General features: G+C 36.8%; 1 protein-coding gene across 1 annotated transcript in view; it reads left to right on the forward strand.

Moving 5' to 3' along the window:
* Positions 1-13,955, forward strand: part of FOCAD (focadhesin) — a 321,816-nt gene that overhangs the window by 236,622 nt on the left and 71,239 nt on the right. The window contains exon 22 of the mRNA XM_054583210.1: positions 9,347-9,439. Coding sequence (XP_054439185.1) covers positions 9,347-9,439 — 93 coding nt within the window. The remainder of the gene's footprint in view (positions 1-9,346; positions 9,440-13,955) is intronic.

Below are 13,955 nucleotides of genomic sequence, written 5' to 3' on the forward strand. Positions count from 1 at the left end.
AATTATGATGTGTTTTGGTGTAGGCCTCTTTGGGTCCAACTTGTTTGGGACTCTCTGAGCTTCCTGGACTGTTGTGTCTTTTTTCTTCATCAGATTGGGGAAGTTTTAAGTCATTATTTCTTCACATAGTTTCTCCATCCCTTTCTCTCTCTCTTTTCTTTCTTGTATTCCCATGATGCAGATGTTATGCTTCATGTTGTCCAAAATGTTTCTTCAGCTTTCCTCATTTTTTAAATTTCTTTTTTCTTTTTCTGCTCTGCGTGGATGTTTTTTGTTTTGTTTTGTTTTTTATACCTTGTCTTCGAAATCACTGATTTGATCCTTTGCTTCATCTAACTTACTCTTTATTCCTTCCAGCTTATTATTTATTTCAGGTACTGCGTTCTTTATTTCTGATGCTTTTTTATGGTTTCTATATCTTTTTTCATGCTATTGAGTGTCCTTATAATCATTACTCTAAACAGTGTGTCTTATAAATTGCTTACCTCCATTTCATCTAGCTCTTCTGGAGAATTCTCTTGTTCCTTCATTTGGGGTCTGTTTCTTTGTTTTCCCATATTGGTTGCTTGTTTGTATTTGTTTCTATGTATTAGGGAGATCTGCAAAGACTTTGGTGTAGGCCTTTGTCAAAAACTGCTTGTGACTGGCCCTGGTCAATATGTTTGGGGCTGTCATTGAGTTTTTAAAAAATTTTTTATTTTTATTTTTTGTAGATTTTTATTTATTTATTTTGAGAGAGAGGGGAAGGGAGAGGGAAAGAAAGGGAGAGAAACATCAGTGTGTGGCTGCCTCTCATGTGTCTGTTACTGGGGGCCTGGCCCGCAACCCAGGCATGTGCACTGACTGGGAATGGAACCCGCAACCCTTTGATTCACAGGCCAGCACTCAATCCACTGAGCTATACCGGCCAAGGCTATCATTGACTTTTTTAAAAGTGAAACGGTCTCATATTACTTTTCAAAGATACAGATCTAAATCTGAATTGGGTTTGACCTGACATACCAGGAACAATTTTGCATACAGTATTCTCCACTATACTAATGGGGCTTCTGTCCCAAGACCCCAGGGAAATGCCTGAAGCCACAGATAGTACTACACCCTATATACACTATGTTTTTTCCTATACATACCTATGATAAAGTTTATAAATTAGGCACAACAACAAATAATACAATAAAACTATTGTAATAACATACTCTAATAAAAGCTATATGGATGTGGTCTCTCTCTCTCAAAATATCTTATTGTACTGTACTCTTCCTTCTTGCAGTGATATGACTTGATCAATTTTTTACATAATAAGATGAAAAGGGGAAGAGCTGAGGGAGGGAAGGAGAGAGGGGGCAAGGAAAGTGGTGGGGGGGTTGGCAGAGACAAATGTATTTGAAAAAATAAATTAAAATAAAATTTTAAAAAAAAGATGAAGCAAGGCAAAGGACATATATGTTGTGACATAGCGTTAAGCTCTTATAAGGGATACTTGAACACAAGCTCTGTGATATCCCAACAATCCGCTGATAACAGAGACAGCTACTAAGTGACTAACAGGCAGGTAGTATATACATCATGGAGCCACAGGGCAATGGGATGATTTATATCATTGGTAGAGTGGAGCAGGAAGCATGAGATTTCATCACACTACTTAGAATGGTGCTTAATTTAAAACTTATGAATCATTTCTAGAATTTTCCTTTTAATACTTTCATATTGAATTTTACCGTGATAATTAAAACCTCAAAAAGTAAAACAGCAGGTAAGTGGGGACTACTGTGATCACTCTTCTGTTGATATTTCTTTAAAACTGAAGTGTCCTCTCTCTCTTTGCTCCTTTAAACAAAGGACAACCAGGGATCATTTCAGATCTACTAGGGCTTGTCCAAGCTCAAGGGACTATCCCTTTCTGCTCTGATTCCTAACTACTACATCTCATCCTGAAAATAACTTGGCACCTGTTGATGAGGAAGTTGAAGGTGAATGACAGTTTCCTTCCCTGCCTTGTCACCCATAGCATTTCTAATTCTGACATGACACTGTCACTTCCACTGAATGATACCGGTTTGTCCCTGGATGAGAACGGCAGTCTTCCTTCATTATTTCCTCCATCTTTGGATGCATGCAAATTTTTCTGATCCTGCTGCTGCTACCCAACTATATTTCTACCTCTGCATTAGGCAATGAGCTTTCCTCTCATTTTTATTTCAGTGTAGCCTTATTTGGAATTATTGGTGGCACTGCTCTGAATGAAATCTTTGTTTATAAAGTATTTTTTTCTTATTGATCATCATTTGATTATTTTTACCTTATAAATTAATTTTGTTTTCTTTGTCTTCTTTAAATTTTTTCCCTACATGCCCGAAAGTATGTGTGATATATAAGCCATTATTTGAAATATAAGGGCTGTATTTGCCTTTTTCTTTCAGTTTCTTATTTATTTAAATAAGGTTATGTCTCTAATGAAAAACATAGAGTACCCTAGCCATTCATGCAATACGAAACAATTAGATGAAAATTCTGAATAATAATTGGGAGTAGTAGTATCTGTGCTTAGTATACATTCATCTTAGAAAACACTGTGAAAATATGGTTTGCTGTATGTTAGAGACTCCATAATTACTGTGTGGTGTGAGTTGTTATGGTAACTGGGTTTTTCCCCCTCCTATTAAATAACAGTAAATGGTTGCTTGAGATGTGATTGAATTGTCAGCTTCAAGCTGATGTTACCCTCATGGGGAAAGGGGTTAGGGAGAGAGGGGGAGAGAAAGATAAATTGAACAGGGAGAGAGAGAATGAGTGAGGGGAAAGAGGGTGAAAGAGAGAGTTTTAAATGTCCGGAAAGCACCTTCAAAAAGATGGGTGTCATTTTATTTTAAAAATGTGTCCACAAGTCCTCCCTCCTTGTCTTCCAGTCACTGTTTGTCACGGGACAAGAATTAAAGAAACATTATTTTGGGCAAACAAGATTACTATTGACAGAAAATTGAAACCTATTATGTTTTATATATAAACAATGGGACATTGAATGGCTTTGGGGGTCTCTAGCACTAAGTACAAATGATTTTTCTTCTGGGAATGTCGGAGGAGTGTGTATGTTTGTCACAGACCAAATGTGGTGATGTGGTGGCTTGCTATTCATGTGTCTGTAGCAATTGAAGTTAAATACTTTTATTATTTTGGTGATGCATACATCTGGGAACATGAAAAAATGCCTTACTTTATGAAATTGGGGTTTAAATCAATAGCAAACAATTTACTTGTCATTTTTACGTGCTGCTGTATTTTATCTCATTCTAGTTTGACAATTAAAGCTTGCCTTATTGATTTATAGTATTTAATGAGGGGCTGTTAAAAGGGTATTTTCTTATAAATGAATAATCTTATTTGTTATGACCAGCCAGAGGCAGAGGATAATACCAAATTTCTAGGCAATATATTCTGAAAAGTAAATTAACTAATTAGGTGACCATGTAGTCACTTCCAGTAAAATACGTATCAGTGAAGAAACAAGATCTACTTTTCATTCTGCTTGTCAACATTCCCCTACATTGTAAATTGTGTGTCTAAGCAGAGTATTTTCTGTTGAGCGAATGTTTCAGATATACTTAATTAGAGGCTGTAAGATTGGTTAGGAAATTTTAAGATATATAGTTTATCATACCTACTTTAAAATATTGCCTTGTCACTCACTGTGTTTTTATCTGGAATTAAACATTTCCTGACCAGAGCATTTTGGACATTCTTTTATAAAATATCGAATAATTGCATCCTCAACAACTTGTGTTTGAGGCTGTTTCTACTAAAAAATGTTTCCTAAAATTGTGCTTCTAGCATGATTGAAGGTTGTATATCATAATGTTTTGTGATCAGTTGTTTATGATATTATGGTTTTCACATGACAAAATTTTGTCTTAAAGCAAATACTGTACATTTAGTTTGGTTAAACTCAGCAGGTACTTAATTGAACACTTATGTGCAAGACACTGTTATGAGTGTCATGGGAGAGATTCCAGGATGAATAGGACATGATCTCTGCCCATAGGATTGTATGAGATTAATACCCTTACACAAATAATCTAAGATGGAATTTATTGAGTGTTAGAGGAGAGGCTGATAGTATGCTGGAAATTATTTCAGTTAGTAGCAGTGAGAGGAAAGAGGCATTGAAGGCAGAGGAAACAGTGAGTGCAAAGGTCCTGTTGAATATAGGGCAGGCTTGGGAACTGGTTTATAACCCAGCTCAGCCAGAATACAGGTTAAATGGAAGAGAAGAACAAAAAATCAAGTGAGGATATGGGTTGAGGATCTTGGCCAGCAGAGTTCTAACGTGAGAACAAATTATTTCTTAGCATTGCGCTTTTGAGTCTAAAAATCTTTGAACATAGTACAAAAGAGTTTGAACTTTATTCTTTAAGAACCACCAAGGTTTTTGAAACAAAGTTCTGAGTTAATGTGATAGTAGCTGCACCATTTAGGGTGTACTAGAAGAAGGAAGGGCTCTGGCTGGGTGGCTTAGTTGGTTGGAGCGTCATCCCATGCACCAAAATGTTGTGGGTTCAATCCCCGGTCAGGCACTTATGAGAGGCAACCTATTAGTGTTTCTCTCTCTCTCAAATCAATAAACATCTCTTTCAGTGAAGATAAAAAAGAAGGAGGAAAGACTTTAATCTGTTAGGAGATTAATTAGGTGACCTCAGTAATCTAGGTAGGAATTAGGACTAAACCAATGAGGACGGAAGTAGGGACAAATATAATAAACATTTCAGAGGTAGACTTGGTCGTTGAGTTAGAGGAAAGAAAGAAGCCCAGAAAAAATCAGAAGTTTTAATCTTGTGTGACTAGGAAATTGATGGGTAATATTGATAGAAAAAAGAAGGAAGAGCGCAAGAGTGGGTTTTGAATGATGATGACAAAGAAGTGTACAGTGGATAATAATAGATGGTGGGAGGTGTCTGGGTGGGAATTACATGTTCTAAAAATAGTGATTTCAAGTGATGTATTTTTAATTTTATTTTTATTGAGGTATAATATACATACACTAAGTTTTATGCCTTTTAGTGTATAGTTCTATGAATTTTAACAAGTACGCACATTTGTGTAACCAGTACCACAGTCAGGATAATAGTTTTCTCACCCTAAAAATTCTCCATGCTCCTTTGTAGTCAGCCCCGTTCCCCTCCTCTGTCTACTTATAACCACTGATCTCTTTTATGTCCTCCTAGTTAAACTGTTTTAAAGAGTCCTAGGGGCCACCACAAGCTAGGGTCTGATGATCAAGAGAGCTGAGGGCCAAGTCCCAACGCTTTGCCCTGACTTCATCTGGACAAGATTGAATTCTCTGTTTTCCGTTTTATATATTGGCATTTTCCTTAACATTTTGGGTGGGGTGGAAAAACTCATATAGCTAAATATTTGAAAACTATTATTCTACAAGGCTACTGTTACAACTCTGAGCCACCAGTATCTCTCACTTGGATTGTTGCAGTAGCCTCTGAGTAGGTTTCCTCACTTTGACCTTTGCCCCCTACTATTATCGTCTCATCTGCATGATTCCTTTACAATAGATCAGGTGATATCCTCCTACTTCTCAAAATTCTTTAATAGCCCCTCGTTAGTAAGAATAAAGGCAGGTCCTGAAAAACGACCTAGAAGACCCTGAATTCTCCGGGCCCCCTGCTAATTCACCAGCCTATTCTCTTTCTGTTCCCCTCTGTGCTGTTGATATTGGCCTTCTTTCTGTTCTCCAGTAGATCAGCCATGTGCTGTGCTCACTTTAGGACCTTTGCCTTATCTTTTTTTTCCATTGAACAATAATTCACATAATATAAAACTAACCACATTAAAGTTTACAACATATAGCATTTAGTACATTCACAATATACACTGTCACATCTATCTAGTTCAAAAACGTTTTCATCACCCTCACATGAGATGTGTATCCATTAAGCAATCACTCCCCATTCTCCCTACTTTCTTTTTCTAGCCTCTGACCTCCTTCATCCCCATCCCTGGAAACCACTAATTTGTCTCTGTCCCTATGGATTTACCTTTTCTGGATATTTCATATAAATGGGATCATGCAATAGGCGATCTTTTGTGTCTGGGCCCTTTCCCTTAGCCTAATGTTTTCAAGGGTCATCTGCACTGCAGCATATGCATCAGCGCCTCATTCCCTTTTGTGGCTGAACAATATTATACTGTCAATATACTGTATTTTGTTTATCCATTCATTCATTCATGAACCTTTATGTTATTTTCACCTTTTGGCTATTTTGAAAGTGCTGCTATGAACAGTCATGTTCAAGTATTTGAATACATGTTTTCATTTCTCTTGGGTATATATCTAGTAGTGGAATTGATGTGTTGTATGGTAATTCTGTCTTTAACTTTTTGAGGAACCACTAAACTGTTTTCTATGGCAGCTGAACGATTTTACATTCCCACTAGCACATACCTTGGTTTTTACATCTTCACCTCCTTCTGATTTTTACTCAGACTTGACCTTCTCTATGAGATCTATTCTGACCACCCTGTTTAAGTCTGTTACCTGCTCCATCTCCACCCTTTCCTCAGGAGCATTCTTCTCTCCCTTACATTATTTGCATGTTTCCCCAATGTGTTCTCTTTTTGAGGCGTATGCATAACATTTCATTGTACTTACTACTCTTACACATAGAAACTCTACTCTTCTTCGAAGCATAAGACATACCCATCTCAAGTCGACCAGACACCTGTCATTGCAGCTGTATGTGTAGTTAGTTACAGAGAAAGTAAATTTCACATGGTCCTTAAAACTTGATGCACAGTGATTGAGAAGACTGTTTTATCATCTGCTGAATAACAAGGTTGCAACTTCATGATTTTTAAAAATTTTTAAAAAGATTTTATTTATTTTTAGAGAGGGGGTAGGGAGAGAAAAAAAGAGGGTGGGAAACATTGATATGAGAGAGAAACATTGATGGGTTGCCTCTCACACACCGCCAACCAGGGACCTAGCCCACAACTCAAGTGTGTGCCCTGACTGGAAATGGAACCAGTAACTTTTCTGTTTGCAGGATGACACCCAGTCAATCCACTGAACCACACTGGTCAGGGCTGAAATTATTTTGTTGATGAGTTTACTTCAAGGGCTTCTCACAAGTAATGCAAATTATACATAATTTTCATACTTTAAAAATGGGAATTGTATTTTCCAGCCTAGTAACATTTACCTTTATGGGTAGCTCTGTATTGAATTGGAATAGCTTCTTCTTTTGCCTGTAATACTACTGGAGTGTGGGTGGTAACTGTCTTCAAGCTGTTTCCTTAAATCTCTCTTCAGTAAGAAAAAGAGCGAGAAAATGCTTCTTTAAAGAGATTTGTTCACAGCTAACTCCGTAGAACACTAAGACTAGGTATAATCTCATTAAACAAAGGAGTGCAGGCTGATGCTGAGGCTCAAGTGTTCTACCGTGTGCCTGTACTGCCTTCACATGTGGTTGGAGCAGCAGGAGGAGGATTGGCTTTAACCTTCAGTTTATAACTTCCTTTTAAATGGATTTCCTGGAATGACTGTCTTTGTTCTTAGAAGCTCAACATTTGATTTGCTCATTTTCCTTTATATTTTTTTCCATAATGCTTTCTTTTTTTAACTCATGTTTAAGAACCAATTGAGACCATTGTCTTTCCAAAAACATTTAGTGCTCTTATTACCAGTTTGCTGAGGCTGTGGATCACCTCAGTAGTGCATTGGTAATGATGTCCATAAATTACAGTACTTGGCAGGAAAATTTTTAATATTTTGAAGTTCTCACATAAGAGATAAAAGTTTTGGTTGTGGTGTTTGAGTGTGCTTTCTCGTAAAACCAGATCTCAAAATGCAACTTAGAGATAGTAATATAGTTTATGAAAAGGGAACAGAATTGATAGGAGAAAATACCTCCCATTTTGGTAACAAAGGACAAGAACCAAGGACTGACTAATTAGTGCCTCCCAACTTGAATGTGGCCTCGGCTGGCCTGTTTCTCAAGGATGTTTAGTAACATATTGACAAGGCATGCCGTACCCTCCTCAACAGAGAGAGTACTTAATTGGAAAAGGAAGAAACCTGTCTTTATCATTTTTTAAAGTTTATTTCATGGCTCCAGTCCCTTTTTTATGCTATTGGAGTATCTAATTCTTTAAAATACAGCAGTGGATTGAGAGGTGATAGGTAGCAGACAGAATTAATCTTTGTTCTCTTTCTTCCCATAGCGTCTTCATAATTTTGCCTTGTAATCTATTTGCGCCTGTTTCTGATTCTCACACTAGAAAGCTCTGTGACGACCCAGATCAGCTGATATTCTTTATATTTTCTCATAATGCCTTGTGTGTACTAGGCCTACACTAAGACTGGAATTAAACACCAGAGGCCAAGGGAACCAGATCTATTCAGAGAGGCTGTTCTCTTCCCTATCGCAGAGCAATTGAGAAAATTACTTCTTATAATACAATAAAATCTCCTTAAGCACTCTGGTTTTCATGATTCTGGGGTATTTATATAAAAATTTGGGTGATTTTTTTTTTAATCTATAGGACACAGACTAAAGTTTTTGTTGTTTGAGTGTGATGAGTTGAGGAAACATGAAATGTGATGTACTGTGACTGTTTTTCTGGAGTGATCTTTCTTTAACAGAAGCAGACCTTGGGAAGATTTGTTGCAAGATAGCTGTATACTAATAGGTAGAAACAGAAATGACTATGAAAACCAGATGTTGTATCTGGGCCTCGTTCAGAAACACGGTTTCAGTGTTGGCCTATTTCATTTTTCGCTTGTTTACCCACACTGATTAAAGGGCATTTATATGGTGGTGTGCACAATTGCTGAGTGCAGTGCTCATTTGCATGCTCTTACCATCATGGTTTCTACACAACATGATATTTCTGTTGGCAATTTAGGTTTATTACTTCAGAAATTGTCAGAGTGAAATCCAGGATGTGAGCAATATTTATTTTTATTTAAAATTACTAGGGAGATTTGTTAGACAATACCTCGTTTCCTGACATTGGCAAGAGGATTTGCAGAGTTTCTCCCTAATTTTCAGGGACATATTTGTATTACATATACATCTTAACTTGTTATTATTGTAAGATTCTATTTGCTTTAATTTAGAAAATTTCAGGCTTATTTTATTTTGTCTTTACAGGACTCTAAGCTCTTCTCCTTTGAAAATATTCAAAGACCTTATTTGTGGTTTTGATCCTAGACTGATTTGGTTTGCTTCAGAACATAAACCATTTACTTAAGGGGAAAGAAAGAATTGATGATATGGTTTAATTTTACTGCTTTAATACCGTGTAGTCTAACTCGTGGTATGGTACATCTTTCCCACAGGTTCACATCCAACTTTCGGAGTGGCACCGGGCCATTTTTCTCCCACAGGCGTGGCTTGCATATATGACTCGAGCTTATCATGCCATTTTACAGGTAATGAAACCATAGGATGATTTGTTTCAGGGGAGTGGCTCCTTCTCTCAGATGTTACTGCAAATATGTATTAAATAAAAAAAAAAATCACTTAGGAAAATAGCACTATGAAAAATGCAATGATTATAATTGCAGATAAAAGAATGTAAGGCATAAATGTATATAATGCACTTAAATTTTTTTTATCCATGAATAATCGCTTTATTTTTTTATTTCAGTTTTAAATGTTGATTTCTTCCCACCCTGTGTCCCATCTAGAATTCCCCCTTGAGCACTGCTGTCCTACATCACGCTGCTTTCCGAACATCTCCCTGATATCCCACATGTCCCCCTTGGATGTCCCATAGCACCTCAACTTGAACTCATCTCAAACTGAGGTCACTGTCTGCCCCCGCCTCCTCAAGTGGGGCTTGCGTACATCTCCAGCCTTATCTTATTATCCTTCCTCTAAATGTTGTGTTTCATCCTTGCTAAATTTCTTTGTTTTCCACACTCAGCAAGTCTCTCCTAATCTCCTGACATTGACTCATGATTTCTTCTGGTGCAGGTACTGCCATTCCCTCTTTGCGCACCTAATTGCTACTTGTTCTTTAGACCATTTTATCTGAGAAGGAACCAGTGTGTGCACCCTCTACCCCCAACTGGATTTTATGTTGCTCGTGTGTGCTTCCTTAGAATACATGCTTCTCTTTTTGAAGGCTTTATCAACTTAGTTACTTGTCTGGGGCTTCCCTCTTGTCTCTGCTCCTAGAAGGAGGAGCTCTGTTGTCTCTAGAACCTGTTGTAGTATCTAAAACACCATAGGTGCTCCATAAATAAATGAATTATACTCAATTTGACTTTATTTAATCCAATAATATTATAACTTACAGTTTGTAGATTTTTTAAAATTAGAAATAATTTTTAATCAGTTTGGGAATATATAAACAGTTAACAATATAGGAAAACAACTAACAATTATTTTTCCTAGCTTAAAATTCATTTTTAAGAATGCTAGAACAAAAATCTGATGATACTTAAGTAATTTATGGCCCAGAATCAGATTTTCATGGAGTCTCAGGTGCTATGGTCAAAGGTAACAACTGTCCTAAAAGATGGTGGGAGGTAGGGCGGGAGGGTCATAGGAAATGACTAAGCACCTGAGCATCGGTGCTCTCATCTGAAAACCTTACTGCAACATATTTTATTGAGTCTAGATTTTATAAAGTACTGATGCATCTTCAGAGATTCCTAGTCATTAGAACTGAGTGGGGGGACCAGGAATCTCCATGTTTACCAAGCTGCCAGCTAACTTTAACTCAGTGTATCAACCACATTCTGAGCATCTGTGTTTTAGATGATTCCCCAAACCATACCGAAATCCACATTTTAAAGATGTTCCCTTGGAACGATGGTTTCCTTTTTCTCAGCTTACCCACTTTTTTATCCTCAGCTGCATCTAGGCACTCAGTTTTGAATAGATGCATGAGTGAATGAGTGCATTACTCATATATGCCCTTGACCAATTACAGTTTTTATTCAAGTTGAGTGAAATCATAAGTCAGACTGTGTACTTTTTCTCACATTTATTTTTCTCTATGTAATTTTGCAGTGTTTACCTTCACCAAACATTTATGGAGTGCTTTTTACTGGCCAGGCCTTGTGCTGGGTATGTGGGATACCAAGAGGAATAAAGCACTCCTTCCTCTCAGTGAGCTCCCAGTTCATTGTGGGAGACTAACTTGTCCACTAGCAATCCCAGTACAATACCTGAGAACTGTATTTAGCTCTCAGCATAAGGAAGGCTAAATTGAACACAATTATGGTATAAGTCATGCAGATGACTTGCAATTGACAAAAGAAAACAACTTCTATGGTTGTCTTTATAGTATTTTTTGAATAACTAGTGTGTGTCCAATACTTACCATATACGATTTCAATTAATCTTTACAGAAACCCTTTGAAGTGGGTATTGTAAACCCCACATATAATGAGATTAGAAATAGGGAAACAGGGTTAGCTAGGAAAACAAAGCAAATGGTGCAAAACCCAACAGTCAGTAAATAAAAGAACTGGAAATTAACCGGAATCTTTTGGACTCCAGAAACCCAGCCTTTCCCACTGTATCATGCATTTTCCCTAACACATAATGTCTCACATTAGTAGTAACAACAGATAGTGCAAATTGCTTTAATATTTTAAAGGAGCCTATTTTTTAAAAGCCAGCTGAGTATTTTTAGTAATGCAAGTCAATTATGCTGCTTTTCTACTGTTGTGATAGTATACATCTTTTTTTATCATTTAAAATGTCTTTGAATTTTGAATAAATCCAGTTCCCTTGAGAATTGGTGATAAAAGTAAAAAAAAAATGTCAACTATAATAAAATTTTCAGTATTATTTGAAAACACAACAATGCTTTCTAGGCTATCACTATGACTTGAAGGTACACCGATGCATTTTAAATGTTCAACAAGTTTTATAAATGACTACACACACTCACATAGAATCTGTGGATCTTAGAAGAATGAGAACAATTGCCAGACTCCTTGTCCATATCAAGAATTTCTGTCCTGGAGGATACTTCTTCTGCACAGGAGTTAATAGTTCCTTCTCATCTGGTGCTAGATATATTTTGTTGCACTAAACTAGAGGATCATTCTGAGGACCACGTGTTATTCAGTTAAGCCTAGGAGACACATTAAAGGGTACATTCTCCATTATTTTCTGCAGGTTGATTTTGATATGAATAAGTTTGAGTTCTGAATACTACAGGTGGCTTTTGCTTAGATGTCTGCTTCCAGCCTTATTTATTTTTTCCCCACAAAATGTGGGATTTAAAATTATAAGTATATCAAAGTGTTTGACATGGGAAATAATTTTAATTTCTTCTCATTAAGAAGAAAAAAATGCAGATACAAGTTGATTGACAGTTCAGAGTCCATTTTGATAAAGAGGCCTTTACGGCTGTCTTCACCTTCCTGCTCTTGTGGGATGCAGAGAAGGTTAAGGTCTCCAGATTTTATATAAAGGGCTCATAGGGATTTTGAATATGACCTCAAACAGGAGAGAGGAGTTAAAGCAGGTTGACTGTAGACACTTGTTTCCTGAGTCAGTCAACTAGCTACAAAATAATCTGAAATCAAAACCAGGGTCAGAACTGTGACCCCTAGTAAATCACTCTCTGACCCTAGTAAATTACTCTCTGGCCAGTTTGTAGGGTGGGTTGTTTGTTTCTAATGTATAGATTTGGAGCTAGGTGAACTTGCTCACTATAACCAGTAAGCTGTTCTATAGGCTGGACTTTCTTTCTTTCTTTTTTTTTTTTTTTTTTTAAGTAAGAGGGATTGATAGATTAAGAATTGGAATCTCCAGGCAATCCAAAACTCTCAGTTGAGGTGATCATTTCATCCTTTTGTGTTCCCATGAGTGCTTTCCAGCCTTAACCATAGCTGTTAACCAGAAGCAGAGGTGACTGAGTTGAATGCCACCACTGGGTCTCTGTTACCATTAGGCAGAGAGTTGGAAGGCAAAGTACATCTGGATAAATAGCCTAACATGGACTGGGTGGAAGGGGTTAGAGACATTCAAGAAGAGGGAATTGAGAGGAACAGAGACCCTGAGAAAGAAAAAATATTTACTTGGTCACAACAGAATGATTGTACAAATTCATGACTACAAGAGCAATTAGAAAAATAGGCCTTCTCAAGAGGCTGCATGTGTACTAGTTTTTTGTGTTATATTTCTAAACTGATTTGAACCTTTTAATTTCCTATTCCTTTTTTTGAAAAGCATTATGGAAAATAAGTGTTTTAGGAAGAAAGAAGCACAATTTAAGAAGCATTACAAATAAAGACAGACAATAACAATTATTTTCTATTTTGCCTACCCTCCTAGGAGGCCAGTATCAACATTAAATATTAATATCAGTATCTTGCTCAAACAGATAAGGGGGGGAAAAGAATAAAAAATATAATTTAAGAAAAACGAAAGGACCGGGATTCTATCTTTGAGCACAGGGAGATGGGCATGGGTATGATTGAAGTAAATGGAAACTATGAAGAATGTGAAGAGAATGCCCATCCAGTCTCCGAGAGCCCCAACTGGTGAGGCCCAGGGCATTGTGTGCCAGAGGTTGTGCTATTATGTACAAAGAAAAATAAAGGGACATGCAACTGTATAATCTGGATATTACATTTTGGGGGACCTTTTGCTCTCTAAGGGTATAGAGATGAAAATACAAATTATTTTATGAAGGATTTCGATATATTCATGAAAGAATGTTTTGTAAGAAGATTGTAAGGGGAGATGGGATTTTTTTGTTGTTATTGACAATGAACCTGGTAAAGGTAGTTATTATTTGTTATCAGGCACTGTATTAAATAGACCATTTTCCATATTATTTAATATGATACTCAATACTGTGAGATAGTTGTTAACTACATCTTATAAATAAGGAAATGAAGCTTAGAGAAGTGAAGTAACTTGCCCAAGTTTATACTTCAACTAAGTGGAAATGGCATTAGATTCTGATTCCAT

This window comes from Pteronotus mesoamericanus, unplaced genomic scaffold, assembly GCF_021234165.1.
Source record: "Pteronotus mesoamericanus isolate MK-2021 breed Mesoamerican mustached bat unplaced genomic scaffold, CSHL_Meso_final contig_73, whole genome shotgun sequence".
Taxonomy (NCBI): Eukaryota; Metazoa; Chordata; class Mammalia; order Chiroptera; family Mormoopidae; genus Pteronotus; species Pteronotus mesoamericanus.